This window comes from Dendrobates tinctorius, unplaced genomic scaffold, assembly GCF_039654945.1.
Source record: "Dendrobates tinctorius isolate UK_male_01 unplaced genomic scaffold, ASM3965494v1 ptg000046l, whole genome shotgun sequence".
Lineage (NCBI taxonomy): Eukaryota > Metazoa > Chordata > Amphibia > Anura > Dendrobatidae > Dendrobates > Dendrobates tinctorius.
Genome location: NW_027361714.1, coordinates 63,363,146 through 63,390,933, shown reverse-complemented (window position 1 = coordinate 63,390,933; position 27,788 = coordinate 63,363,146). Strand labels below are relative to the sequence as shown.

The window sequence follows — 27,788 nt, the reverse complement described above, 5'->3', positions numbered from 1 at the left end:
TATCTAGTGAATCGGAGATACCAATTTTTACCCTATACTCGACACAGCTTGTGTCTTGTTATACAGTACCTTTGTTCGACATTTAGTATTATGGTCAAATCCATACTGAGTAAGCATCTGATAGTGACTACGGGACTATGTTTACGGAGATTTCTATTGTACCCTATAATATATACTTGCTATCTTGTTATCCAGTACCTTTTTTACAACATTTTTTATTATGGTCAAACCCAGACTGAGTGAGCGCCTCAGGGTGACTCCGGAAATATATACCGAGATTTCAAATTTGGCCAACACTGTATACAGCTGTACACTTCTGATACTGTAACCTTTTTAGCTATTTAGATTCTGGTGTTATCCATAATGAGCCTGTGAACGTCTGTCTGTTACTTCGGAAATCTATTTGGAGCTTTAAGATTACCCCAACACTGTAAACAGCTGTATGCTTGTGTTTAGAGTTGAGCGATACGAGCCGATACTTGAAAATATCGGATCGGAATGGATCGGCCGATCTTAAAAAAAAGTATCGGTATCGCCGATTCCGATACCGGGAACCAATGCAAGTCAATGGGGCCAAAATATCGGAATTAAAAAAACCCCTTTCTTTCCTTGTAGGTTAATTCTACATGAAGAAAAACAACTAAGAATAATGTAGAATGTATTATGGGAGGTGGAGGAGACATTAAAGCCATAGAGGTTTAGCCCAATCAAATGGAATAGCAGGAATTAAACTTTTTTTTTAAAGACGTTAGGAGTTACAAAGATATTGACTATGTTAGCCTCATTTATATTTTGCCAGACATGTATGTCTTCTTCTTCTTTCTTCTTCTTTCTTATTCTTCTTCCTTTTTTTACCTTCTTCTTCTTATTCCTTTTTTTACATTCTTCTTCCTTTTTTACATTCTTCTACTTCCTTTTTTTACATTCTTCTTCTTATTCCTTTTTTTACATTCTTCTTCTTATTCCTTTTTTTAAATTCTTCTACTTCCTTTTTTTACATTCTTCTTCTTCTTCCTTTTCTTACATTCTTCATATTCAACAATTATTATTCTACATATTCAACTTCTTCATCTTCTTCCTATTCTTCTTCATCATATTCTTGTTTGTGTCAGGCATTCCTGTAGTTGTTATCTAGAAAAGTTAGAAGTTTACACCTTCCGTTCTGCCTGTCACAAAAGATTTACAACAGGATTTGTCCGCGTTCAGTTTGGCCTGCAGCAGCAGGCCTTTTCCAGGGGCACCACGAGGAGGAACGGACTCACCCCCATACACTGCTTAGTCTTCTTCTGCTTATAAATAAGATAATATCATTTGCTCAGAGTATTAGTCTTATGCTTAATGTTCTTCTGCTTTGTTTTTTTATGCTTCTTTGTCTTCTCTCTCTTGTTGTTCTGCATCTTGGTGGTTGTCTTCCTGTTCTTTGTCCTCTTGAACCAGCTGACGGTACTGGCACCCGGAGGGGCAGCAGAAGGAACAAGAGCCAATGGCACAACGGAGGACCAGCTGACGGTGCTGGAACCCGGTTACTAAGCAGGAGGTACCTGTGCTACAAAGCACTACCAAGGACCAGCAGACGTTGCCGGAACTCGGATACCGAGATGTAGGCACCTAGGCCAAAGGCTCTGACGAGAACCAGCTGACGGTGCTGGAACCCGGAGGGGTAGCATAAGCTGCAAGAGCAAATGGAAATAGCGAGGACCAGCTGACAATACTGGCACCCGGAGGGGCAGCAGAAGGAACAAGAGCCAATGGCACAACCGAGGACCAGCTGACGGTGCTGGAACCCGGTTACTAAGCAGGAAGTACCTGTGCTACAAAGCACTACCAAGGACCAGCAGACGTTGCCGGAACTCGGATACCGAGATGGAGGCACCTAGGCCAAAGGCTCTGACGAGAACCAGCTGACAGTGCTGGAACCCGGAGGGGTAGCAGAAGTTACCCCTGAAAAGCAAAGTTGGCATGCCGCAAGCTGGCCGCAGTTACCGAATCACACAGTCCTACAGGGGGTGCTTGTCCTACTGGCACTACGGAACAAGCCTTTCTTACCAGAACCCGCAGTCCACATAGGAAGCACCTAAACTGCTGGCACCCTAGCCTCGGCTAACCCAACCGCAACACGACATGGCAACTTGGGGTGGCAAACTGACATTGACACTTCCCGGAAACAGCAGGCAGGGCTGGAACCAAGCTGGGCAGGAGGGAGTACCCGTGCCAAAGTCAGTTATGAGCAGCAACTGGCGATGTTGGAGCCCAGGGACAAGCACTTAGCAGGCTGAGGCCTGATGTGCTGTCAATTGGGAGACAGCAGGACAGATTGCCATCAAAACAGCAGGGGAACAGCTGACGTTACTGAACCCCACAAACACAGGAGCTAGTGTTTTACTCTGTGAAGACGGCACTTCCGAGCAACAACTGGCTGTGTTGAAGCCCAGGGACAAGCACGGAGCAGGCTGAGGCTGCATTGAAGAAATTTTAAGATCGGTTGTAGACTTTTACTAATTTTAACCAAGCTCCACTTAGGCCTGTGGCTTCACTGATTTTCGTATTTCCCCTGTCCTCCAACCCCGCCAGTTACAGCTCCGAAGTGGCGTCTGCACAATCCACACTTGTTCCTGTGTTACAGGTGTTCAGTCGGGTCAGTTAATCCCCTGATGTGTGTCCGGCAATGTCGCCTGCTCTGTCCACATTCCCATAACCTGTAACACAGGAACAAGTGTGGATTGTGCAGACGCCACTTCGGAGCTGTAACTGGCAGGGTTGGAGGACAGGGGAAATACGAGAGACAGTGGAGCCACAGGCCTAATTGGAGCACGGTTAAAAATCAGTAGTGGTACGACTGTGTAGGCAGCAGGAGACTTTGCCATCCACACAGCAGGGGATCAGCTGACGTTACTGAACCCCACTGAGACATGGGAGCAAGTATCTCTTTCCGTGTGGACGGCACTTCCGAGCTACAACTGGCTGTGTTGAAGCCCAGGAAATAGGAGGGTGTAGGCTGAGGCCTACTGTCTTTGGAATGTGGAGACAGCAGGAGAGACTGCCATCCACACAGCAGGGGATCAGCTGACGTTACTGAACCCCACTGAGACACGGGAGCAAGTGTCTCTTTCCGTGTGGACGGCACTTCCGAGCTACAACTGGCTGTGTTGAAGCCCAGGAAATAGGAGGGTGTAGGCAGAGGCCTACTGTCTTTGGAATGTGGAGACAGCAGGAGAGACTGCCATCCACACAGCAGGGGATCAGCTGACGTTACTGAACCCCACTGAGACACGGGAGCAAGTGTCTCTTTCCGTGTGGACGGCACTTCCGAGCTACAACTGGCTGTGTTGAAGCCCAGGAAATAGGAGGGTGTAGGCAGAGGCCTACTGTCTTTGGAATGTGGAGACAGCAGGAGAGACTGCCATCCACACAGTAGGGGATCAGCTGACGTTACTGAACCCCACTGAGACACGGGAGCAAGTGTCTCTTTCCGTGTGGACGGCACTTCCGAGCTACAACTGGCTGTGTTGAAGCCCAGGAAATAGGAGGGTGTAGGCAGAGGCCTACTGTCTTTGGAATGTGGAGACAGCAGGAGAGACTGCCATCCACACAGCAGGGGATCAGCTGACGTTACTGAACCCCACTGAGACACGGGAGCAAGTGTCTCTTTCCGTGTGGACGGCACTTCCGAGCTACAACTGGCTGTGTTGAAGCCCAGGAAATAGGAGGGTGTAGGCAGAGGCCTACTGTCTTTGGAATGTGGAGACAGCAGGAGAGACTGCCATCCACACAGCAGGGGATCAGCTGACGTTACTGAACCCCACTGAGACACGGGAGCAAGTGTCTCTTTCCGTGTGGACGGCACTTCCGAGCTACAACTGGCTGTGTTGAAGCCCAGGAAATAGGAGGGTGTAGGCAGAGGCCTACTGTCTTTGGAATGTGGAGACAGCAGGAGAGACTGCCATCCACACAGCAGGGGATCAGCTGACGTTACTGAACCCCACTGAGACACGGGAGCAAGTGTCTCTTTCCGTGTGGAGGGCACTTCCGAGCTACAACTGGCTGTGTTGAAGCCCAGGAAATAGGAGGGTGTAGGCTGAGGCCTACTGTCTTTGGAATGTGGAGACAGCAGGAGAGACTGCCATCCACACAGCAGGGGATCAGCTGACGTTACTGAACCCCACTGAGACACGGGAGCAAGTGTCTCTTTCCGTGTGGAGGGCACTTCCGAGCTACAACTGGCTGTGTTGAAGCCCAGGAAATAGGAGGGTGTAGGCTGAGGCCTACTGTCTTTGGAATGTGGAGACAGCAGGAGAGACTGCCATCCACACAGCAGGGGATCAGCTGACGTTACTGAACCCCACTGAGACACGGGAGCAAGTGTCTCTTTCCGTGTGGAGGGCACTTCCGAGCTACAACTGGCTGTGTTGAAGCCCAGGAAATAGGAGGGTGTAGGCTGAGGTCTACTGTCTTTGGAATGTGGAGACAGCAGGAGAGACTGCCATCTCCACAGCAGGGGAACAGCTGGCAGTGCTGAACCCCACTAACACTAAAAATGAATGTGTTTGGCTCTGTGGAGACGACACTTCTGAACACCAACTGACGCTGTTGGAGCCCAGGATTAGGCGAGGAGCAGGCTGGGGCCTGTTGCTTTTGGCTGGTGAAGGCAGCAGGAGACTTGCCATCTCCACAGCAGGGGAACAGCTGGCAGTGCTGAACCCCACTAACACTCGAACGAATGTGTTTGGCTCTGTGGAGACGACACTTCTGGACACCAACTAACGCTGTTGGAGCCCAGGATTAGGCGAGGAGCAGGCTGGGGCCTACTGGATTTTGGCAGGTGAAGGCAGCAGGAGACTTGCCATCTCCACAGCAGGGGAACAGCTGGCAGTGCTGAACCCCACTAACACTCGAACGAATGTGTTTGGCTCTGTGGAGACGACACTTCTGAACACCAACTGACGCTGTTGGAGCCCAGGATTAGGCGAGGAGCAGGCTGGGGCCTGTTGCTTTTGGCTGGTGAAGGCAGCAGGAGACTTGCCATCTCCACAGCAGGGGAACAGCTGGCAGTGCTGAACCCCACTAACACTCGAACGAATGTGTTTGGCTCTGTGGAGACGACACTTCTGAACACCAACTGACGCTGTTGGAGCCCAGGATTAGGCGCGGAGCAGGCTGGGGCCTACTGGATTTTGGCAGGTGAAGGCAGCAGGAGACTTGCCATCTCCACAGCAGGGGAACAGCTGGCAGTGCTGAACCCCACTAACACTTGAACGAATGTGTTTGGCTCTGTGGAGACGACACTTCTGAACACCAACTGACGCTGTTGGAGCCCAGGATTAGGCGAGGAGCAGGCTGGGGCCTGTTGCTTTTGGCTGCTGAAGGCAGCAGGAGACTTGCCATCTCCACAGCAGGGGAACAGCTGGCAGTGCTGAACCCCACTAACACTCGAACAAATGTGTTTGGCTCTGTGGAGACGACACTTCTGAACACCAACTGATGCTGTTGGAGCCCAGGATTAGGCGCGGAGCAGGCTGGGGCCTACTGGATTTCGGCAGGTGAAGGCAGCAGGAGACTTGCCATCTCCACAGCAGGGGAACAGCTGGCAGTGCTGAACCCCACTAACACTCGAACAAATGTGTTTGGCTCTGTGGAGATGACACTTCTGAACACCAACTGACGCTGTTGGAGCCCAGGATTAGGCGAGGAGCAGGCTGGGGCCTGTTGCTTTTGGCTGGTGAAGGCAGCAGGAGACTTGCCATCTCCACAGCAGGGGAACAGCTGGCAGTGCTGAACCCCACTAACACTCGAACAAATGTGTTTGGCTCTGTGGAGACGACACTTCTGAACACCAACTGACGCTGTTGGAGCCCAGGATTAGGTGAGGAGCAGGCTGGGGCCTGTTGCTTTTGGCAGGTGAAGGCAGCAGGAGACTTGCCATCTCCACAGCAGGGGAACAGCTGGCAGTGCTGAACCCCACTAACACTTGAACGAATGTGTTTGGCTGTGTGGAGACGACACTTCTGAACACCAACTGACACTGTTGGAGCCCAGGATTACGCATGCCGCATGCAGAGGCCAATGGGCAGCGGTTTTTATGGAGGTTGTTGACTACTACTGATTCTAACCTTGCTCCACTTAGGCCTCTGGCTCCACTGTCTCTACTATTTACCCTGGCCTCCAACCCCGCCAGCTACGTCTCTGAAGTGGCGTCAGCACAATCTACACTTGTTCCTGTGTTACTGGTGCTCAGTCCCGTCAGTTGATCCCCTGATGTTTGTCCGGCAAGTTCGCCAGCTCTGTCCTCATTCCCACTACTGGTTATGGGAATGTGGACAGAGCAGGAGACCTTGCCGGACACACATCAGGGGATAAAGTGATGGGACTGAGCCACAGGAACACAGGAACAAGTGTAGATTGTGCTGACGCCACTTCAGAGATGTATATGGCGGGGTTGGAGGTCAGGGGAAATAGTAGAGACAGTGGAGCCAGAGACCTAAGTTGGGCACGGTTAAAAATCAGTAGTGGTTTGAATGTTGTGGTGACTTTGCCGTCCACACAGCAGGGGATCAGCTGGCGTTACTGAACCCCACTAACACAGGAGCTAGTGTGTTTCTCTGTGCAGACGACACATCTGAGCGACAACTGGCTGTGTTGAAGCACAGGGATTATAGTTCAGGTGGTAGAAAAATGAACACACCAGCAGACCTGGATACAGTTGCCAACCACTAATTTAGTCTGTAAGAGGAATGGCAAAGTCTTTGGAGATCCAGGCCTTGTTCATTTTCAGAAAAGTCAGCCGGTCAACATTATCGGAAGATAGTCGCGTGCGACGGTCTGTTAGTACACCACCTGCGGCACTAAAGACACGTTCCGATAATACACTGGCAGCAGGGCAAGCCAGCACCTCCAATGCATACTGGCTAAGCTCTGGCCATGTATACAGCTTAGAGACCCAAAACTTGAAGGGGGAAGAGCCATCTGGGAGTACAGTGACAGGGCAAGACATGTAGTCTGACACCATCTGACGAAAGCGTTGCCTCCTGCTGACTCGAGGCGTCGCTGATGGTGTAGACAATTGTGGTGGACACACAAAACTTTGCCACATTTGGGCCATAGTGGTCTTGCCTTGTGCTGCGGCGCTGCCTCTGCTCCCTCTTTGTGCAGAGTTTCCTCCACTGCCTCGACGCACAGAGCTGCTTTGTAAAGCACTAGCAACAATGCTGTCGGGTGGAATGGAAAACATTATGGACTGCACCAGTGACTCTTCGTACTACCGCAGTTTACGCTCCCGGTTCAACGTTGGTATGAGCCTTTGTACGCTGTCCCGGTAGCGAGGATCTAGGAGGGTGTACACCCAATAATCAGCCGAGACGAGAATGTGGGCGATGCGGCGGTCGTTTCTCAGGCACTGCAGCATGAAATCAACCATGTGCTGCAGACTCCCAACTGCCAAAGAACCACTGTCCCCTGTTTGAGGCGTGACCTCGGCCTGCTCTGCATCACCCCACCCTCGCTGTACATACTGAGTAGAGGTTTGTGTACCTCCCTCCTCTGGAGAGATGTCTTCCTCCTCCATCGACTCCTCCTCACAAAGTGTCCCCTGCCTAGGACTTTGTGAGGAAACACGTAGCGCAGACTGTCCAGAAGCAGATGGCATTTGGGACTCCTCATCCTCCACCTCTTCCGAAACCTCATCCCTTAGTGCTTGCAGTGTTTGTTGAAGCAGGCAGATAAGGGGGACAGTCATGCTGACTAGTGCATCATCTGCACTCGCCATCCGCGTGGATTCATCGAAGGCACGCAAAACGAGGCAGATGTCCTTCATAGAGGCCCAATCAATGGTGCTGAAGTGTGAACGGCGCACAGTGCGACTTGTTTGCGCCTGATGCAGCTGGTACTCCATGACTGCTGCCTGCTGCTCACACAACCGCTCCAACATATGTAACGTTGAATTCCACCGGGTGGGTAGGTCACATATGATGCGATGTTCCGGAAGGCCAAATCATCGCTGCAGAGCAGCGAGGCGCGATCTTGCCGTGCTGGAACGCCGCAAGTGAGCGCACTCTATGCGGACCTTGTGCAACAGTGCATCAAGATCCGGATAGTCCCTCAGAAAGCTCTGCACGACCAAGTTAAGCACATGTGCCAGACATGGGATGTGTGTGAGGTTGCCTAGGCCAAGAGCTGCCACCAGATTTCGGCCATTGTCACACACTACCAAGCCCGGCTGGAGATTCGCTGGCCCAAACCACACATCGCTCTCCAGCTTGATAGCATTCCAGAGCTCCTGCGCTGTGTGGCTTCGATTCCCCAAAGAAATTAATTTGAGTACAGCCTGTTGACGTTTGGCCACGGCTGTGCTCATATCGGTCGTAACAGGCTCCTGCTCTGCTGTTTCTGAGGAACTTGAGTAGGAGGAGGAGTCTATGTGTACAGACTGGAGTCCTGCAATCCGTGGCGTTGGAAGAACACGTACAGCGCCACTCTCCAGATCTGTACCCGGCTCCACAACATTGACCCAGTGGGCAGTGAAGGAAAGGTATCGTCCCTGTCCATGGTTACTGGTCCACGCATCGGTGGTCAGGTGGACCTTGCTACTAATGGCGTTTAGTAGCGCATGTTTTATTTTGCCCTCAACATGTTTCTGCAGGGCAGGGACGGCTCGCCTGCTGAAATAAAAGCGGCTGGGCACGTTGTATTGGGGGACTGCCAACGCCATTAAGTCCCGGAAGGTGTCAGTGTCCACCAGCCTGAATGACAGCATTTCAACTGCCAGAAGTTTGGCAATGCCAGCATTCAGAGACTGTGCTCGGGGATGGTTTGCCGAGTAAGGGCGCCTTTTATCCCATGCCTGTGCTACCGATGGCTGTGATGGATGGGAACGTGCTGCTATGGGTGTAATCTGACAGGGTCTCCGGACAACAGTGGCAGAGGTTCTTCCTTGGCGATCCTGAGAGGAAGCCGAACCAGCAGTGTGTGAGCTGGAGGAAGAGGCCCCAACAGGAACTGAAGAGGTGGTAGGTGGTGCTGTACGTTGGCCTACATCTTCAGGGTGTCTCTGCAACTCCAACTCGTGCTTGGTGCGCACATGTTTCCACATATTTGTGGTATTGAGGTTGCTGACATTTCTCCCTCTTTTGACTATCTGATGACACAGCTTGCATTTGACAAAGCAAATGTCATCTGCAACTGTGTCAAAAAAGGACCACGCACTGCAACTCTTGGGAGCGCCCGTTTTGCCTTTGGAATGAGGAATGCTCCTAACGGGTGCCGAAGTGGAGGGTACAGGCAACCAAGTCTTCCCCCTCCCTCTGCCTCCTGTTTTGGCCGGTAGGGGAATCTCTTCCTCTGAGCTGCTCCCACCACCTTCCTGTTCCTCACGCCATGATGGGTCAAGGACCTCATCATCTTCCCTCCCCTCTTCAAACAGCTGCTTCTCCGGGGTTGTCTCGCCAGCACCGTACGCACCAGAAAGTGGCAACTGAGTCTCGTCATCATCTGATGCGTACTGAGGTGTGCTGACCATAGGCACTGGCCCACTCGCCTCTTCAGATTCAGAGGGACAAAGAAGTTGCGCATCACTGCATACTCCCTCTTCTTCACATTCAGGAATGCTGCTTGGCTGGCCCCCTCTTTCCAAGCCAACAGATTCCGAGAACAGAAGTAGAGACTGTGATGGCTCCTGTCCATGTCTCTCTGACGGCCTGGGCACTTTGGCAGGTGGTGAAGAGACAGATGGTTGCTCTTCGGTGCTCTGGTCCTGAGAGGCTGTGGAAGTAATTGAAGTCGATGCATTAGCTGCCATCCATCCGACAACGGCTTCAATTTGTTCCTCCCGCAGCAGTGGGGTACGTTGAGGTCCTACAAAGCTGTGCATAAAGGACTGTTGCCTGCTAAAACTGGGGGATGCTGATCCACTGGTGCCCGCAGCAGGCCCAGAATCCCCACGTCCTCTACCTGCAGAATCCCCACTTCCTCTCCCTGCAGAATCCCCACGTCCTCTCCCTGCTGAAACTCCACGCCCACGCCCACGTCCACGCGCCTTACTCCCTGCCTTCTTCATCTTGCAAGACTGCTTAAGATAGGCAGAAAAGTACAAAGGGGGGCCTTAGTGTGCTTATTCCTGAACAGCTGGTTACAGGTACAAGAAACACTAATTTTATGAAGTGTGTGTTTGTGGACTACACTTTAATAGGAGCTGATGTGGCCTACACAAGTTCCAAATGTAGTGTTTGGTGAACTTTTTTTGTGGTTTCTTTGTTGGAAACAAACTCAAAGTATGTGAACAAAGAATTGAAACTGATAGTATCACCAACTTTTTGGAGCTATTACAATGCAGGCAGGTAACCTACAATGCAAAAGATGAGGCTCCAAAAAAATTGGGTAATACTAATCTGGCTGCGCTGGCAGGGCACAAGCCAGAAAAAAAGGCTCCTCTATCTACTCCTATATAGTGTTTGCAACCAACCAATGTTGATGGATACGGATGGATGCACACTAATAGGAGAAGAAAAAATGAGCTGCACTCAAAGACAAATATGTGTGAGGCAGTGACGCACGTTGAGCGTCCTACAACCAGACGTAGCTGCAGGACACTCTACTCAGCGTGAGCTGCACTCACACACAGTCAGAGACCTCTCAGACAGCCGTCAACAGTGCAGCTAAGTGGGCACTGGCACTGACAGGCTGCAGAAAGGCTCCGCTGTGTACTCCTATATAGTGTTTGCAACCACCGTAGATGGAGACGGATGGATGCACACTAATAGAAGAAAAAATGAGCTGCACTCAAATACAAATATGTGTGAGGCACTGACGCACGCTGAGCGTCCTACAGCCAGACGTAGCTGCAGGACACACTACTCAGCGTGAGCTGCACTCACACACAGTCAGAGACCTCTCAGACAGCCGTGAACAGTGCAGCAAAGTGGACACTAGCACTGAAAGGCTGCAGAAAGGCTCCGCTGTCTACTACTAGTGTTTGCAACCAACGTATATGGATACGGATGGAAGCACACTAGATTGAAATTATGTAAAAAATGCAGCTCAAAAATTAAAAGATGTATGAGGCAGCAGTGATCACACTGGGTGGCCTACAGCCTGACGTGGCTGCAGGACCCACTCCACAGCGTGAGCTGCACTCACACAGCCCTTGCAGACAGCTGTGAACACTGCTGCTAGGGCAAAGAAGGCTACAGTGGTGGTTTATGTAGCCTGGGTAAAGCACTAGAAGTTTGGTGGAATCGCTATTTCTAACTGTCTCTCACAGTCTTCTACAGCAGCCTGTCCCTAACTGAATTCCCAGCAGAGTGAACCAGAAATGGCGGCTGCAGTGGCTTTTATAGTGCATCATGACATCATTTCAGCAGCCAATCACAGCCATGCCAATAGTTAACATGCCTACATGCCTAACAGGATGTGCCCACACTTCGGAGGATTCCCATTGGCTTAATCAAAGCAAGCAGGCTCATAGCATGATGGGAACTTCCGATTCCGATTCCGGAATCCGATATGACAAAAGTATCGGAAGTCAGTATCGGAATTCCGATACCGCTAATATCGGCCGATACCCGATACTTGCGGTATCGGAATGCTCAACACTACTTGTGTTACATTACCCATTTACAGCTTTTCATATTCTTGTGTAATCCATACTGGGCCTGAGAGCGTTTGTGTCTGCCTCGTGAAATGTATACGTAGATTCAGAATGTTTACACTATACTATTGTCACGATGACCCGTCCTGTGTGACACAACCCGCAGGCCGGTAACTAAAACAACAAGACACGGGGAAACAGTTACAGTGGTGGGCCCTGCAATAGGGAAAGGGGACGTGGAGACCTCCTGCACTCACCTGAGTCAGTGTCCCTAACGCTCCTAACGTTCCCTATGCCGGTTCTGCACCAGGCGCCGATCAGGAACCTGTCGCCCTAGCACACTCTACATCTATCCCTTGCTATGGAGCTGAGTGGCGCAGGCACTGGCCCCACCACTGTACTAATACACATGAAGGAAAAACACAAACAGGGAAACACCACTTAGCTTTACTCTGTTGCACTTGCTCCTGGCAACAGAGTCCACCACCAGAATGCAGCTCTCCTCCTGTATAGCTGCCACCAAGCTCTGTCAGAGCTACGAGGAAATCCCCTATTACTCCTTCCACACCAGGGCTAAGACAGTGCTGCAAGGAACACTCTCCAGCTCCTTCCTCCACCAAGGATGGTTGAAATGAACACTATCACAAACACTGATTGCAACACATGTGACTCTTTTATAGCAGAGCCAGCACAATCACACCTGCATTATAATCATGTGCACTTAACTAAAGAAACCAGAGTGCAATGACGTTCACCACCACCGGGGGCAAACTTAGAACAAACGACACCACAGTGCAATAATCCTAATGGCCACCGGGGGCAAAAAAACAAACTTAAGCACAGCTTAAGAAAAAAAAAAGGTTACCTGTGCTTTTTATCAGTCCTGATCCAGCATGGATCATGACAACTATATAAACCTTGTATCTGGTGATACTGTACCCTTTTTCAACTTTTTATTTTATTGAGTAATCCATACTGAGCCTGTGAGCGTCTGTGTATGACTCATGAAATATATACGGAGATTTACTGTTATCCCTAGACTGTATAGAGCTATATGCTTCTGATACAGTACTATATATCTGCTGGCATTTTTGGCCCATTTTCCAAAACATGAGGAAGTATTGCGGAAGAGGACGCGGACATGGGCTTGGGGGGCCACCTGGTACTGATGTGGTGGTGGTGCATCTGCTGGTAGTGCCAAAAACACAATAGCAGCTAAGGCAGGAAGTGTGGAGCCTGCGTCATAGTGTAGCTCTGGAAGGCCTGTAAGGCTCCCTTTTCTGGGACTAGGTAGACTGCTTTTAAAGCCGGAGCATCAGGAACTGTTTTTGGCTTACATTGCCGAAACAGCCTCCAGCTCTATCGCCTCCTCTTCTGAAGTTTAAAAAAATGTAAGCACTGAGTTGTCAGTGCAGGCTTCTGGTCAGGAGCAACCCCTTTCCTTGTGTCCTTCACCCACACCAAAAGTGAAGGATGTGGCACCACACACTTCAGATTACTCCATGGAGCTCTTTTCACATACCATGCCTGGGTTAATTAAAAATGGGGTCCATCATATACTGGAGCATTCCAAATGGGGGACATCAGACAGTGGAGCAGCATTTATGGGGCCCATTATACACTGGAGCATTAGAAATGGGGCCCATTACATATGGAGCATTATTAGGGCCCATCGTACACTGGAGCATCATCCATGAGGCCCATCATATACTGGAGCATTGTAAATGGGGGACATCAGACACTGGAGCAGCATTTACGGGGCTCATTATACATTGGAGCATTAGAAATGGGGCCCATTATATATGGAACATTATTTGGGCCCATAAGACACTGGAGCATCATCCATGGGGCCCATCATATACTGGAGCATTCTAAATGGGGCAGATCTGAAACTGGAGCAGCATCCATGGGGGCACATTATACACTGGAGCATTAGAAATGGGGCATTATTTGGGCCCATAACACACTGGAGCATTGTCCATAGGGACCATCATATACTGTAGCATTATGTGGAGCTCATCATATACTGTATGGAACATTATATGTGACCAATTATTCTGTATGGAGAAATATATGGGGCTCATTATTCTGTATGGCACACAATGTGTTGGCTATAACCGTATGGAGTAATATACTGTCCTGTTTTTGAGCTATTGTACAATTTAAAATAGATCAGTCATGTCATGTAAGCAGTGAAGTATTTGTCATTGTACTATACCTATATTTCTGTGCCGTATCGGAGCATCACGAGTCGTGGTATGTGTTAAAGGGGCCCAGGGCACACGAAAACCTGGAGCCAGCCCTACCCCCCCCACAATTTTAGCCAAATAACCCCCAGTTTTCAATGCATAACAATTATTATAAAGTAAATTAAGGTTGACAAGCTTAAGTAATAAGAATTGATGTTGTTGGCATTGAAATGGGCACTGTAGGTGTGTTTACTGTTCTCCACTCCCTGCCGACTTTGCTTCTCCATTGACTTGCATTGGGTTTCGTGTTTCAGTCGGACCCCGACTTTTCCCTACAGTCGGCCGATTTAATTCGACCAGACTTTAGCGAAAGTCGGGTTTCATGAAACCCGACTCGACCCTAAAAAAGGCAAAGTCGCTCATCTCTAATCCCACCAACTAAGATTCACTCATCTATTATGCTTAGATAGTGCTCTCCCTCTCTTTCCCCTCATCCTCTCTTTCCCAGGACCTCATTCACACATAATGGGGGCAGTGTTAACATGCAGAATCACAGAGGATAATTTCAGATAGTAATAGTGCCTTCCTTTGTGCCTTTATGTAGTAATATAGCACAATAGAGGTACTATTACTATATGATGGCACACAAGGAGTACTGTTCCGTTATGGAGGCATTACTTAGTATGTAGATACACAATAGGGGCATTATTACTATATGGAGGCATATAGAGGTGCATTAATACTATGTGGAGAACTATTACTGTGTGCATCACCAGGAGGGAGAATTATTAAGGTCTAATGCGGTGCTTCTTAAACTGTAAGGTGGAATTCACCAGTAATATACCACTTAGTTTTATAGACTCAGCTGTGGAGGATTTAATTACTGAAATAAAAAAAGAAAGCTTACTTTATTTTCTCTGGCTGCAGCAATCCCTGGTTTAGTAATATAACTTACTAGTTATAATGAGTTTAGGAGACAAATGAAATTAAATTTAGCAATAATTTTAGTTTTGGTGCAGTCTTCCACAACAGATAGTGAGGAGCAGGTATCACCTCGGTCTTTCTGGTGATGACCACTAAAAAAAAGTGTGACAAGCCCTGGACTAAAGTTCTTTAGATGGTTATAACAGTTGAGCTTGTGCATTAGTGTGATGAAGTAAAGAGAAAAGCAGTGCCAAATTTATCTGTGCATTACATTTTGAAGAGATGAGTCGTGGATGGAAGAAGTCATGGAGGACTGAGCCAAGTAGCTAAGAAAAAAGTACTGTAAATTTAACTACAGTCAGAGATAACGTCACCCATGAGTCTCTGGAATTAATTGTTCTGTGTACACTTATCGGGTATACAGAGCACCGATATAGAGCTGATAACTTTCATTTATACTGAGATGACAAGATGTTACATCACCTCACAAAAAAGAATCTTTTTATTCATCCCTGACCAATGTGTACAGACAAAATCCGATGTTTTGTCCGATTTGGCCTTTGTCAAGGTTATCAGTAATGAGTGGTTAAAGTAAGTGACGAACACATCACCCAGCTATGAAAAGCAATCTATGATCTCCTCCTCAGTGTCGACGTTGTCTCCCTATACCATTGACATATGTCATTCTTCTGTACACGAGCCATACACAGTAGAGCAGACCATTTTCTTCTTATCTGTCATTACATAGTCACTGTATGGTGATGGTATCTGTCTTAGTAAAGTGCTATTTTAATAATCAGGTGGTATTATCACTACTGTATATGCTGGCAATATACGATTATGGCATGGTGGTATTATTTGTTTCTTATATTGCAATTCTCCTGATAATATTGTTTTTGGGACAGTAATCTTTTAATGATCAGTATGTTATTTAGTCAGTCTGTGGTGGTGAAATATGGCTATAGTGTGGTGGTATTATTTGTCCCTTGTCTAAGTGTATCATTGTTTATATTGGTAGTGATATATGGATTTTATTCAGTTACAATATGGTGATTATATTTGGATATTGCTTTTATTGGTGACTGATTATTTAGTGACTAAACATTTGTGTTTTGTGAATGTGATATACACTCTGATCAGCCGTGACCCACAAGTGCGGGACATATTTAACATTTACTTCATAGCAAGTGAGCTTTCAATGCCAGAGCGATCATTCAAGTTCCAGACCGACACTGCCCTGAAAAATAGATATGGTACTTCTGTTAATTATTGAAACCCCAGTTACAGGGGAATACACCTCTGTGATTCTAGTCAATACCAAATGATCTGTGTTTGCTGTGATCCAGCACCAGCAGTTCTTCCATGCAGAGAAGCAAGCAGTAACCATGTTAAGTCTAAAATAGGCTAAAACGGTTTATTGGAATCAAATGAATTCAGGAGCAATATTCTGCATTTTTGGTTGATTTTTTATGACGAAAGACTGATGTTAGAATATTGGTTGACTCAGTTATTGTCGAATCAATTGACAAAAAAGAAAAATTTTCATAGTTTTATTTAAATTAGCAGACAAAATTACGGTACTCTTATATGGAAAGGTAAATAACAAAGAAAGCGAACTTATTAGCTTTTATGCAAAATTCTACATAAATTATGTTTTCCTAGTAGATAAGCAAAATCTCACATTTAGGGTATGTGCACAGAATCCGCAGCGGATTTGGCCTCTGCAGATCCGCAGCAGTTCCGCAGACAGTGTAGAGTACCTTGTAAGTCTTTGGGATTCACAATCCGCAGTGCACATGCTGCGGTTTTTTCACTGCAGGAATGCTGCGGTTTTAACCCCTTCACTACCAAGGGTGGTTTGCACGTTAACTCCCGGGCCAATTTTTACAATTCTGACCACTGTCCCTTTATAAGGTAATAACTCTGAAACGCTTCCACGGATCTCGGTGATTCTGACATTTTTTTCTCGTGACATATTGTACTTCATGTTAGTGGTAAAAATCGCAATTTTCCAAATTTGAATTTTTATGCGCCTAAATCACAGAGATACAGCACACAAAAAACTTAATAAGTAACATTTCCCACATATTTATTTTACATCAGCACAATTTTGGAACCAAATTTTTTTTGAGGGGTCTATATGATAGAAAATACCCCAAAATGACACCATTCTAAAAACTGCACCGCTTAAGGTGCTCAAAACCACATTCAATAAGTTCATTAACCCTTCAGGTGCTTCACAGGAATTTTTTGAATATTTAAAAAAAATGAACATTTAACTTTTTTTCACAAAAAAAATACTTCAGGTTCAATTTTTTTTATTTTACCAAGGGTAATAGGAGAAATTGGAGGGCAAAAGTTATTGTGCAATTTGTCCTGAGTACACTGATACCTGATATGTGCGGGGGGAACCACTGTTTCGGTGCATGGCAGAGCTCAGAAGGGAAGGAGCGCCGTTTGACATTTTCAATTCAAAATTGGCTGGAATTCAGATCGGATGCCATATCACGTTTAGAGATCCCCTGATGTACCTAAACAGCGGAAACCCCCCACAAGTGACCCCATTTTGGAAACTAGACCCCCCAAGGAACTTATCTAGATATGTGGTGAGAACTTTGAACCCACAAGGGCTTCACAGAAGTTTATAACGTACAGCCGTACAATTAAAAATCATTTTTTCCACAAAAATGATCTTTTCACCCTCAATTCTTATTTTTCCAAGGGTAACAGGACCCTAAAAGTTATTGTGCAATTTGTCCTGAGAACGCTGATACTCCATATGTGGGTGTAAATGACTATTTGGGCACATGGCAGAGCTCGGAAGGGAAGCAGCGCCATTTGACGTTTTTGGCTGGAATTGAGATCGGACATCATGTCGCGTTTGGAAAGCCCCTGCTGTACCAAAACAGCGGAAACCCCCCACAAATGACACCATTTTGGAAACTAGACCCCCCAGAGAACTTATCTAGATGTGTGGTGGGCACTTTGAACCCCCCAGTGCTTCACAGAAGTTTATAATGTCCGGGCGTGAAAATAAAAAAAATCGTATTTTTTCCACAAACATGATCGTTTACTCCCCAATTTTTTTATTTTCCCAAGAGTACCAGGAGAAATTGGACCCCAAAAGTTGTTTTCCAATTTGTCCTGAGTATGCTGATACCTCATATGTGGGAGAAAACTACTGTATGGGCACACGTCGGGGCTCGGAAGGGAAGTAGTGACATTTTGGAATGCAGACTTTGATGGAATGGTCTGCGGGTGTCATGTGCATTTGGAGAGCCTCTGATGTGTTTAAACTATTCAAACTCCCCACAAGTGACCCCATTTTGGAAACTAGATCCCCCACGGAACTTATCTAGATGTGTGGTGAGCACTTTGAACCCCCAAGTGCTTCACAGAAGTTTATAACGCCCGGGCGTGAAAATTAAAAAAAATCATTTTTTTTCCACAAAAATGATATTTTTGCCCCCAATTTTTTAATTTCCTAAGGGTAACAGGAGAAATTGGACCCCAAAAGTTGTTTTGTAATTTGTCCTGAGTAGGCTGATACCCCATATGTGTGGGTAAACCACTGTTTGGGCGCATGGCAGAGCTTGGAAGGGAAGGATCACCATTTGACTTTTTCAATGCAGAATTGGCTGGAATTGAGATCAGACGCCATGTTTCATTTGGAGAGCACCTGATGTGCCTAAACAGTGGAAACCCCCCCAATTCTAACTCCAACCCTAACTACAACACACCCCTAACCCTAATCTCAGCCCTAACCCTAGCCCTAGCCCTAACCCTAGCGGGAAAATGGAAATAAATACATTTTTTTAATTTTATTATTTTTCCCTAACTAAGGGGGTGATAACGGGGGGTTTGATTGACTACTTATGGCGGTTTTTATATTTGGCAGCTGTCACTCGCTAAAAGACGCTTTTTATTGTAAAAATAGTTTTTGCATCACCACATATTGAAAGCTAAAATTTTTCCATATTTTGACCCACTGAGTCATGTGAGGTCTTATTTTTTGCGAGACGAGTTGACGTTTTTAATGGTATCATTTTCGGGCACGTGACATCTTTTGATCGCTTTTTATTCCGATTTTTGGGACACAGAATGAACAAAAACCAGCGTTTCATGAATTTCTTTTGGGGGGTGCATTTACACCGTTCCGCGTGCGGTAAAATTGATAAAGCGATTTTATTCTTCGGGTCAGTACGGTTACAGCGATACCTCATTTATGTCTTTTTTTATGTTTTAGCGCTTTTATGCAATGAAAACAATTTTATATAAAAAATAATTATTTTTGCCTCGCTTTATTCTGCAAGCTATAACTTTATTTTTTCGCTGATGACGCTGTGTGGCAGCTCGTTTTTTACGGGACAAGATGACGTTTTCAGCGGTACCATGGATATTTATATGTGTCTTTTGATCGTGCGTTGTTGCACTTTTTGTTCGGCGGTATGATAATAAATCATTATTTTCTGCTTCGTTTTTTATTTTTTAAGGGGTTTGCTAAAGGGGTTAACTAGGGTTTATAGGGCGGGTCGTTATGGACACGGCGATACCAAATATGTGTACTTTTATTGTTTTTTTTTTTTTTTTCCAAAAATTGAATTAGGCAATAATTTTTTTTTAATTTAGCGATTTTTATAAAATTATTTTTACACTTTTTTTTTAACTTTATTAGGTTGTCCCAGGGGGGACATCACTGTCCTGTGACAGATCGCTGTGACAGATCAGCGATCTGTCACAGGCATTGAAGAAGACTTCCTCTTGCCTGCGCTTTGCAGGCACTGAGGAAGCCAGCTCCCTGCAGGTCCCCAAAGGTCCCCATCGCCATCTTGGATCCGGGGACCTGCACATTGCGCTGCTGTGGGGGGCTCAGGGAAGCACGGAGGGAGCCCCCTCCCTGCCGATGCTTCCCTTTAATACCCGGTAAACCGTGATCTTGTTTGATCGCGATGTTCAAGGGGTTAAAGTGTCGGGGGCGGTCTGTGATAATCAGCTGACACCTGGCCGCGATCAGCGGCGCTCACCATTCCATGGGAATTAGGTCCCACGACACATGGACGGAATATTACGTCCATTGTAGGAAAGGGGTTAAATCCGCAGAAAGAATTGACATGTCAATTCTTTCTGCGGATTCCGCTGCGATTTGACACCTATTCCATTGTCCAGGTGTCAAACCACTGGCCAATCTGCAGGTAAAACCCCAGGTCAATTTACCTGTGTGATGCGAGAAATTCACGAGTCATTCGCATCAATAGCCGGAACTGCCGGATATTAATGCGAGTGACTCGTGCGAGTTTCTCGCATCACACTCGCAAGTGTGACCCCGGCCTCATACCCGCATTTCATTGGAACTTGGCAGATGCAGGTATTTTATTATGATTATTATGAACGTAGTACAGAATCTAGGGTTCAGCTCCAATATAATCCAATGCAGACAAGCTTAGAAATTAGCAATTAGTACAACCCCTGGCAAAAATTATGTAATCACCAGCCTTGGAGGATGTTCATTCAGTTGTTTTATTTTGTAGAAAAAAGAAGCAGAAAACAGACATGGAACAAAACTAAAGTCATTTCAAATGGCAGCTGTATGGCTTTAAGAAACACTAAAAGAAATCAAGAACAAAAAATGTGGTAGTCAGTAATGGTTACTTTTTTTTAGACCAAGCAGAGGGGAAAAATTATGGAGTCACTCAATTCTGAGGGAAAAGAATATTTAATCATCGTGTAAATTTTCATTCCCAAAACTAACACCTGCATGAAATTAGATCTGCATCTAAAAAGGAGTGATCACACCTTGGAGAGCTGTTGCACCAAGTGGACTGACATGAATCATGGTTCCAACACAAGAGATGTCAATTGAAACAAAGAAGAGGATTATCAAACTCTTAAAAGAGGGTAAATCATCACACAATGTTGCAAAGGATGTTGGTTGTTCACAATCAGCTGTGTCTAAAATCTGGGCCAAATACAAACAACATAGGAAGGTTGTTAAAGGCAAACATACTGGTAGACCAACGAACACATCAAAGCGTCAAGACTGGAAACTTAAAGCAATATATCTCCAAAACAGGAAATGCATAACAAAACATATGAGGAATGAATGGGAAGAAACTGGAGTCAACGTCTGTGACCTGTGACTGAACTGTAAGAAACTGCCTAAAGGAAATGGGATTTACATACAGAAAAGCTAAACGAATACCATCATTAACACCTAAACAGAAAAAAACAAGGTTACAATGGGCTAAGGAAAAGCTATCGTGGACTGTGGATGACTGGATGAAAGTCATATTCAGTGATGAATCGTGAATCTGCATTGGGCAAGGTGAAGATGCTGGAACTTTTGTTTGGTGCCGTTCCAATAAGATTTATAAAGATGACTGCCTGAAGAAAACATGCAAATTTCCACAGTCATTGATGATATGGGGCTGCATGTCAGGTAAAGGCACTGGGGAGATGGCTGTCATTACATCTTCAATAAATGCACAACTTTATGTTGATATTTTGGACACTTTTCTTATCCCGTCAATTGAAAGGATGTTTGGGGGATGATGAAAACATTTTTCAAGATGATAATGCATCCTTCCATAGAGCAAAAACTGTGCAAACATTCCTTGAAAAAAGACACATAAGGTCAATGTCATGGCCTGCAAATAGACAGGATTTCAATCCAATTGAAAATCTTTGGTGGAAGTTGAAGAAAAATGGTCCATGACAAGGCCCCAACCTGCAAAGTTGATCTGACAACAGCAATCAGAGAAAGTTGGAGCCAGATTGATGAAGAGTACGGTTTGACACTCATTAATTGTTAGGAACCGCAGAACGCACTAAATAAATAAAGTGCGTTCGCCGCTCGGGGTCCACCGTGCAGTAGGTGTTAAAACCACTGCTAGACAATGGCAGATGCGCTATATGGCGGTATAATGCGCGCGGGTTCAACGTCACCCGATGTGCGCAGAGCGGACTCTGTTAACTCACAGAGGCGCTGTAACATAAACATAAACACCAAGCCTGTTAGACTCACAGGTCTCAGCGGAATTGCGCGCACGGTATCAGGTCATAGGACAGGGTCCAAGACAGGGGACGGTGTCCGTCTAGACCTACTGTGCGTGCGGCATCGCAACTGCGGATGCCAGTAAGTGCTGCTGAATGCAGCACGGCGGCAGACACAGCCGCTATGCGATAGTGCCATGAGAGACGTGACATCACTGGATGCTAGTGTAGAGGTGCGGTGTGCACAGTGGCCTATGGCTTGCCACTGACTGGCGCCGACTCTTTCTATAGTTCCCTATCCACATGCGTAATTCCAGAGGGAGGGGAATCTTAATAAGTCAGTCACCAGAATCATACATCCATCACCATTCACACATCTAGCAAGAAGAGTCTATACTAGCGCATGGCCGAGCGGCCATGCGGGCCTTTTTTAGCCGTGTGCTGCCGGGACCTTCCAGATCTCTGAGATGGACCAATCAGATCTGGAGAAGGACCTCAGCACGTGACTCCCAACCTCCAATGCTCAGTGGAGCGGCAGAGGAACTTAGCCTCAGGAATGACTTGCTGCAAAGCAGCATGTGAGGCTCTGGATTCCTGTTGTGCAGCTGCAGGAATCCGACGCCTAACATTAAGTCCATTCCTCAGAGACTGCAAGCTGTTATAAAAGCCAGAGGTGGTGCAACAAAATACTAGTGATGTGTTGTTTGCTTGTTTTTCATGATTCCAAATTTTTTCCCTCAGAATTGAGTGACTCCATAATTTTTCCCCTCTGCTTGGTTTTATAAAGTAACTATTACTGACTACCACATTTTTTGTTCTTGATTTCTCTTTGTGTTTCTTAAAGCCAGAAAGTTGCCATTTGAATTAACTTTAGTTTTATGCCATGTCTGTGATCTGCTTTTTATCTACAAAATTAAACAACTGCATGAACATCCTCCAAGGCCAGTGATTACATAATTTTTGCCAGGGGTTGTACTAACTCAAAACAAGGACATGGCTGAATCATTTTTACCTACTTCCTTATTTAGTCACTGCCAACCACCAACCTGAATAATTAATTGAGGAGGAAGTTATCAAAGGAATAACTCAGGTACTATTTGTAGGGAAATAACTATAGGAAGAAATACAATACAGTGGATTTCTGTTATTTTAATGTGAAGAAAAATCTAAAAAAAAACTAAAAAAAAAATCATTCAGCACAACAAAATTCTCATGGGCAGACTATAAAATAGAATATAATTTAATAAAAGTTGTATATAATAGAACACTTGTTTCATATATTCATAAAATACAGACCATTAAAAAAAATAAACTAAAATCAACTAAAATAAGAAAAAACATGACCCAGCACATACTTTTAAATTCAATTTTCATAAGTTTATGTATGTTATATTCTCAGTTAACTTTTTTATAGATTTTTTTTTTTATAACACTCACCCTTCACAGTTCTGGATAGCCGGCTTTTGGGGGTATCCCTTAGTGGAGTTGATCATCTTACCATGTACTGCAAACAGTCCCCCAATAATAATATCACCGTGGGCTCTAGCTCCTACAAAATCATCAGGAATCAGACAGCAGTGAAATCCACTGATCACTATCCCAATGGAAATAGACAGTCCATACAATGCCATGTCTGTGGTTCATGCTCCGACTTCTGGATGTGAATTCAGCTTAGTACATAGCCAACTTGAACTTTAGTAGTATGTCAGCTGCTAACAAGCAGAGTGAACCAGCTGCACCTTGCTCAACTTAATTCTCTTTGTTATGGGCACAGCTGCTCCTGTGTTCAGATGTGGTTTCTAATGATTCCAGATTAAGATAGCATACGCATAAAAGGTTATATGTGCGAATAGCAGAACTACAGAAACGTCATAATGGCTATTGAATATTTTGGTATCTGTTGCATCTTCTGAACACAGCATCTTCTAAATATTGCAGAGAGCACAGTCAAAAAGTTCATCTCTCCAGTTATCTCTTTCACATTGATTTTTTTCTGTCAAAGATTTGTTTGAAAGCCATAAACGTAAGTATTAGGTAAATGTAGAGCTATAAATCTGAACCTGCTTAATCCCTGAAAGCTAAAAGCGTGTCAATAATTATCAAGTGATGCCAGGCACAGAACCAGAAGGTGTGTACAGCATATGTTTGTAATCTACTTACTTTTGGAGTTCATAATATTCTACATTGTACCTGTCACTAAAAGAGTTAAAAAAAAACCAAACCTTTGTTATTAGTGATGGGCGAGCACTAAAATGCTCGGGTGCTCGTTGTTCGGGTCGAGCAAATTGGAATACTCAAGTACTCGGACAGAACAACGAGCCCAATGTAAGTCTATGGGAGACCCGAGCATTTTTACCGCGATCCCCACCGGGGGTCCTTTTAGGGTCTAAAACGTGTGAAAATGATGGAAATGCTCAAATGACACGGGGACATCATGGGGATCGCCCCTGGAAGCATTCCTGACTCCTAGTTCACAGCTTTAAACTATTTTTTCAGAGTTTCATGCCATTTTTACCGGTGCACCAAAAAGTATACCAAAGCGAAACCAAAACGGATTTTGCTGGGAAATATGTTAAGGAACATCCTTTCCAGGTTAATTACTTCTTTATAAGGCAAAATAATTAACTCCAGACTAAAAGGTTTCACTCCCACTTGGGCTATGTTCAGACGCAGCTTTTTTGAAGCGTTTTTCAACTTTAAAATTGTAAAATTGCTTTCAAACAAAACAAATGCATTCACTGGGAAATGTCATTGTAACATGAAGCAACCCTAGCTGGCCATGTGGTGTGTGACACATAAGCAGACACATCTTGTTTCATTTATGAAGGAGGGACTCAAAGTCACCAAGCCTATTTTTACAGGGGCATCATGCAGCATTAATCTGCTAAAAGGGCCATTATTAAACAGTGGGTCTCCTAAACTGTTATAGTCTATGCAGTGAGTGGATGGGCTGCCAAGAATTAGGACGCACCCCAAAAACCCTTTCACAAGATGTCCAGGAGGGCCTTCATAAAAAATGTTGCATTGAATGCAAGGCCAGCCCTGCTACCAAGTCATAAGCATCCCAATAAGCTTTTGAACCCACATACTGGATGGGCCCATGAAAATCCACTTCACATTATTCATTTTGTACTCCCATACTCTTTTCTTATGCATTGACAGCAAGGCCTGCCCTGCTACCAAGTCATATGCACCCCAATAACCACAATCTCCCCTTGGAAGAAACATGTAGGAGGGCCGCTTAACAAAAAATATCCAATTAAAAAGAAGCAGGTCTCCTAGACTTGTAATGCCCATATACTATGTGCATGGGCTCATTTCCCCTTGGGGGAGTAAAACTGTTAAAAATATTTTATGGGCATCATAGACACCCTTAATAAAAATTTGACTGGCTGTAGCAGCACAAAAGATGTTAACCCTGGTGATGTAGTGGTGGAAAATGAGGAGACATAATGAGTAATCATACTAAAATGAAGCAAATAAATAAATGTGAATCCACCTATAAAAGAAAATAACAAAAGGGAGGGGTGAACACAGGTTCATAGATATTAAGCCAGAATGTGTTCAACAAGATATGTTTGTCACTAGCAACAGCTCAGAGTCATGGATATAAATAAAAATATAATATAGTAGGATTTCACTATTTTTATATTGGAGAGGCATAGAATAGGTCATAAGAGGATGTTCCACAGATAGGAAAAATGGAAAATATAAGAATAAATGGGAAGAATATACATACATCTCATTTTTATGAGATTTCCCCCTGGGGGAGTAACATTTGTTTTTGTTTAAAATTAGTAGCAGGCATAATAAAAACACCCTTGCCAAAAGTAGGACTGCCTGTAGCATCACAGATCACATTAACCCTGATCATCTAATGGCGGACAAGGAGGAGACCATGATGAAGGCCTCAGTTAAATACTAGGCCCAATGTAAAGGAGCAAGACTCCAAGACTTGTAATGCCCATACATGCAGTGCATGGGCTGACAAACATTTCCCCATGGGGGGTACACATTTTTAAAAACTATACTATGGGCATCATAGACACCCTTGCCAAAAATTGGACTGCCTTTGGCAGCACAGAAGATGTTAACCCTGGTGATCTTGTGGCGGAGAATGAGGAGACATTGATGAAGGCCTCATGAAAACCTAGGCCCAATGTAAAGGAGCGGGTCTCCTAGACTTGCAATGCCAATACACGCTGTGCATGGGCTGACAAACATTTCCCCATGGGGGTTACACATATTTTAAAAGTATAATATGGACATCAGAGACACCCTTGCCAAAAATTTGACTGCCTGCAGCAGCCCCGAACACGTTAATCCTGGTGATCTAGTGGTGGAGAATGAGGACACCTAATGAGAAATCAGACTGAAATCAAACAAATAAAAAATGTGAATCCACCTATGAAAGAAAATAACAAAAGGGAGGGGCGAACACAGGTTCATAGATATGAAGCCAGAATGTGTCCAACGAGATATGTTTGTCTCTAGCAACAGCTCAGAGACAGGGATATAAATAAAAATATAGTGACTTTTGCATCACGGAATACATTGACCCTGGTGTTCTCCTGGTTGTGGATGATGAGGATGATTAGGAGGATAACATCAAACAGACCCAATCAGGAAGCAGATAACTGTGTGTGATTGTGAAGAGGCACATGAGAATACACCTCCCCAACCGAGCAAAAAATTAATTTAAGGTTATGTTTCGATGTTTTCATTTGGTGGTATACAGAAGTCTTGGGCAATCCAACCCTTGTTCATTTTTATAAAGTCAGCCTATCAGCATTTTCAGTTGACAGGCGGATGCGCTTATCTGCTATAATTCCACCAGCGGCACTAAAAACCCGCTCTGACAGAACACTAGCAGCAGGGCAGGCCAGGACCTCCAATGCATAGAGAGACAGTTCATACCACGTGTCCAGCTTGGATACCCAATAATTAAAAGGCACAGAGGAATCCCAGAGGATGTTTGTATGATCTGCAAGGTACTCCCTCACCATCTTACCAAACATTACACTTCTTGTGACACCACCCCTTGCCTCTGTGGCGGCACAATGTGAGGGTCTGAGAAAACTGTCCCAGAACTTTGCCATTGTTCCTCTGCCTGCACTGGATTGGACTTCTGTCTCTCTCGCTTGGACTCCTTGGCTGTACAACAAACTGACGTCTGCTGCCAGTGTTCTCACATGGGAATTTTTTCAGTAATTCCTCTACAAGGGCCCTAAGGTACAGCAACATTTTTGTACACCTCTCTGCCTCTGGAAGAAGAGATTGAAAGTTCTCCTTGTAGCATGGGTCTAGAAGTGTCACCAACCAGTAATGAGTGTCCCTGAAAATTTTAATAATGCAAGGGTCACGGTAAACGCAGCGCAACATAAAGTCAGCCATGCGTGCCAGACTACTAACAGGCAAGACTTCCATGTCCTCACCAAAAGGAAGACAAGCCGTGGTGTCCTCCTCCTCCTCTTCCCTTTCCTTAGGCCATCCCCGCTGAACAGAGGGTTGACAGCTATGCTTGTAGTACCATCTATAGTGCATGAAAGTAGCTCCTGTTCTTCCTCCTCCTCATTGTCTACCAATCCACATTGTGACAACATGAGGCTGGGCAGAGTGTAATCACCCTGTATGGTTCCTTGCTCCATGTTCTCGTGCTCTGCTTGCAATGCATCATCTTTAATTGTGAGCAGAGAGGTTTTCAGAATGCTGAGAAGTGGGATGGTGACGCTAATGATGGCTTCATCGCCGCTCACCATATTGGTGCACTCCTCAAAGTTCTGGAGGATGGTACAAATGTCTGACATCCATATCCACTCCGGAGGTCTTATGTGTGGAGTCGCAACTGAATATCGATGGCCTTGTTGTTGCTGGTAGTCAACAACTGCCCTCTTCTGCTCACAAATCCTTTCCAACATATGCAATGTAGAGTTCCAAAGCGTGGGGACATTGCACACCAGTTGGTGACCCAGAAGATGCAAACGCTACTAAAGTCTGGCATGTGTGACTGAAGCTTTAGCTGACTTTCTAAAATGGTCAGACAGATGACGTACTTTCACTAGCAGATCCGTCGGCTCCAGGTAGGTTTGGGAAAATGTTGAACCATGCCC

At 45.5% G+C, this 27,788-nt stretch overlaps 1 protein-coding gene across 3 annotated transcripts in view; it reads right to left on the bottom strand.

Moving 5' to 3' along the window:
• GPRC6A (G protein-coupled receptor class C group 6 member A) overlaps positions 1-23,383 on the bottom strand; it is a 211,134-nt gene extending 187,751 nt beyond the window's left edge. For all 3 annotated transcript variants that reach the window (XM_073575952.1, XM_073575953.1, XM_073575951.1), the window contains exon 1: positions 23,116-23,383. In XM_073575952.1, coding sequence (XP_073432053.1) covers positions 23,116-23,309 — 194 coding nt within the window. In that variant the 5' untranslated portion in view covers positions 23,310-23,383. The remainder of the gene's footprint in view (positions 1-23,115) is intronic.
• Positions 23,384-27,788: the final 4,405 nt, after the last annotated feature.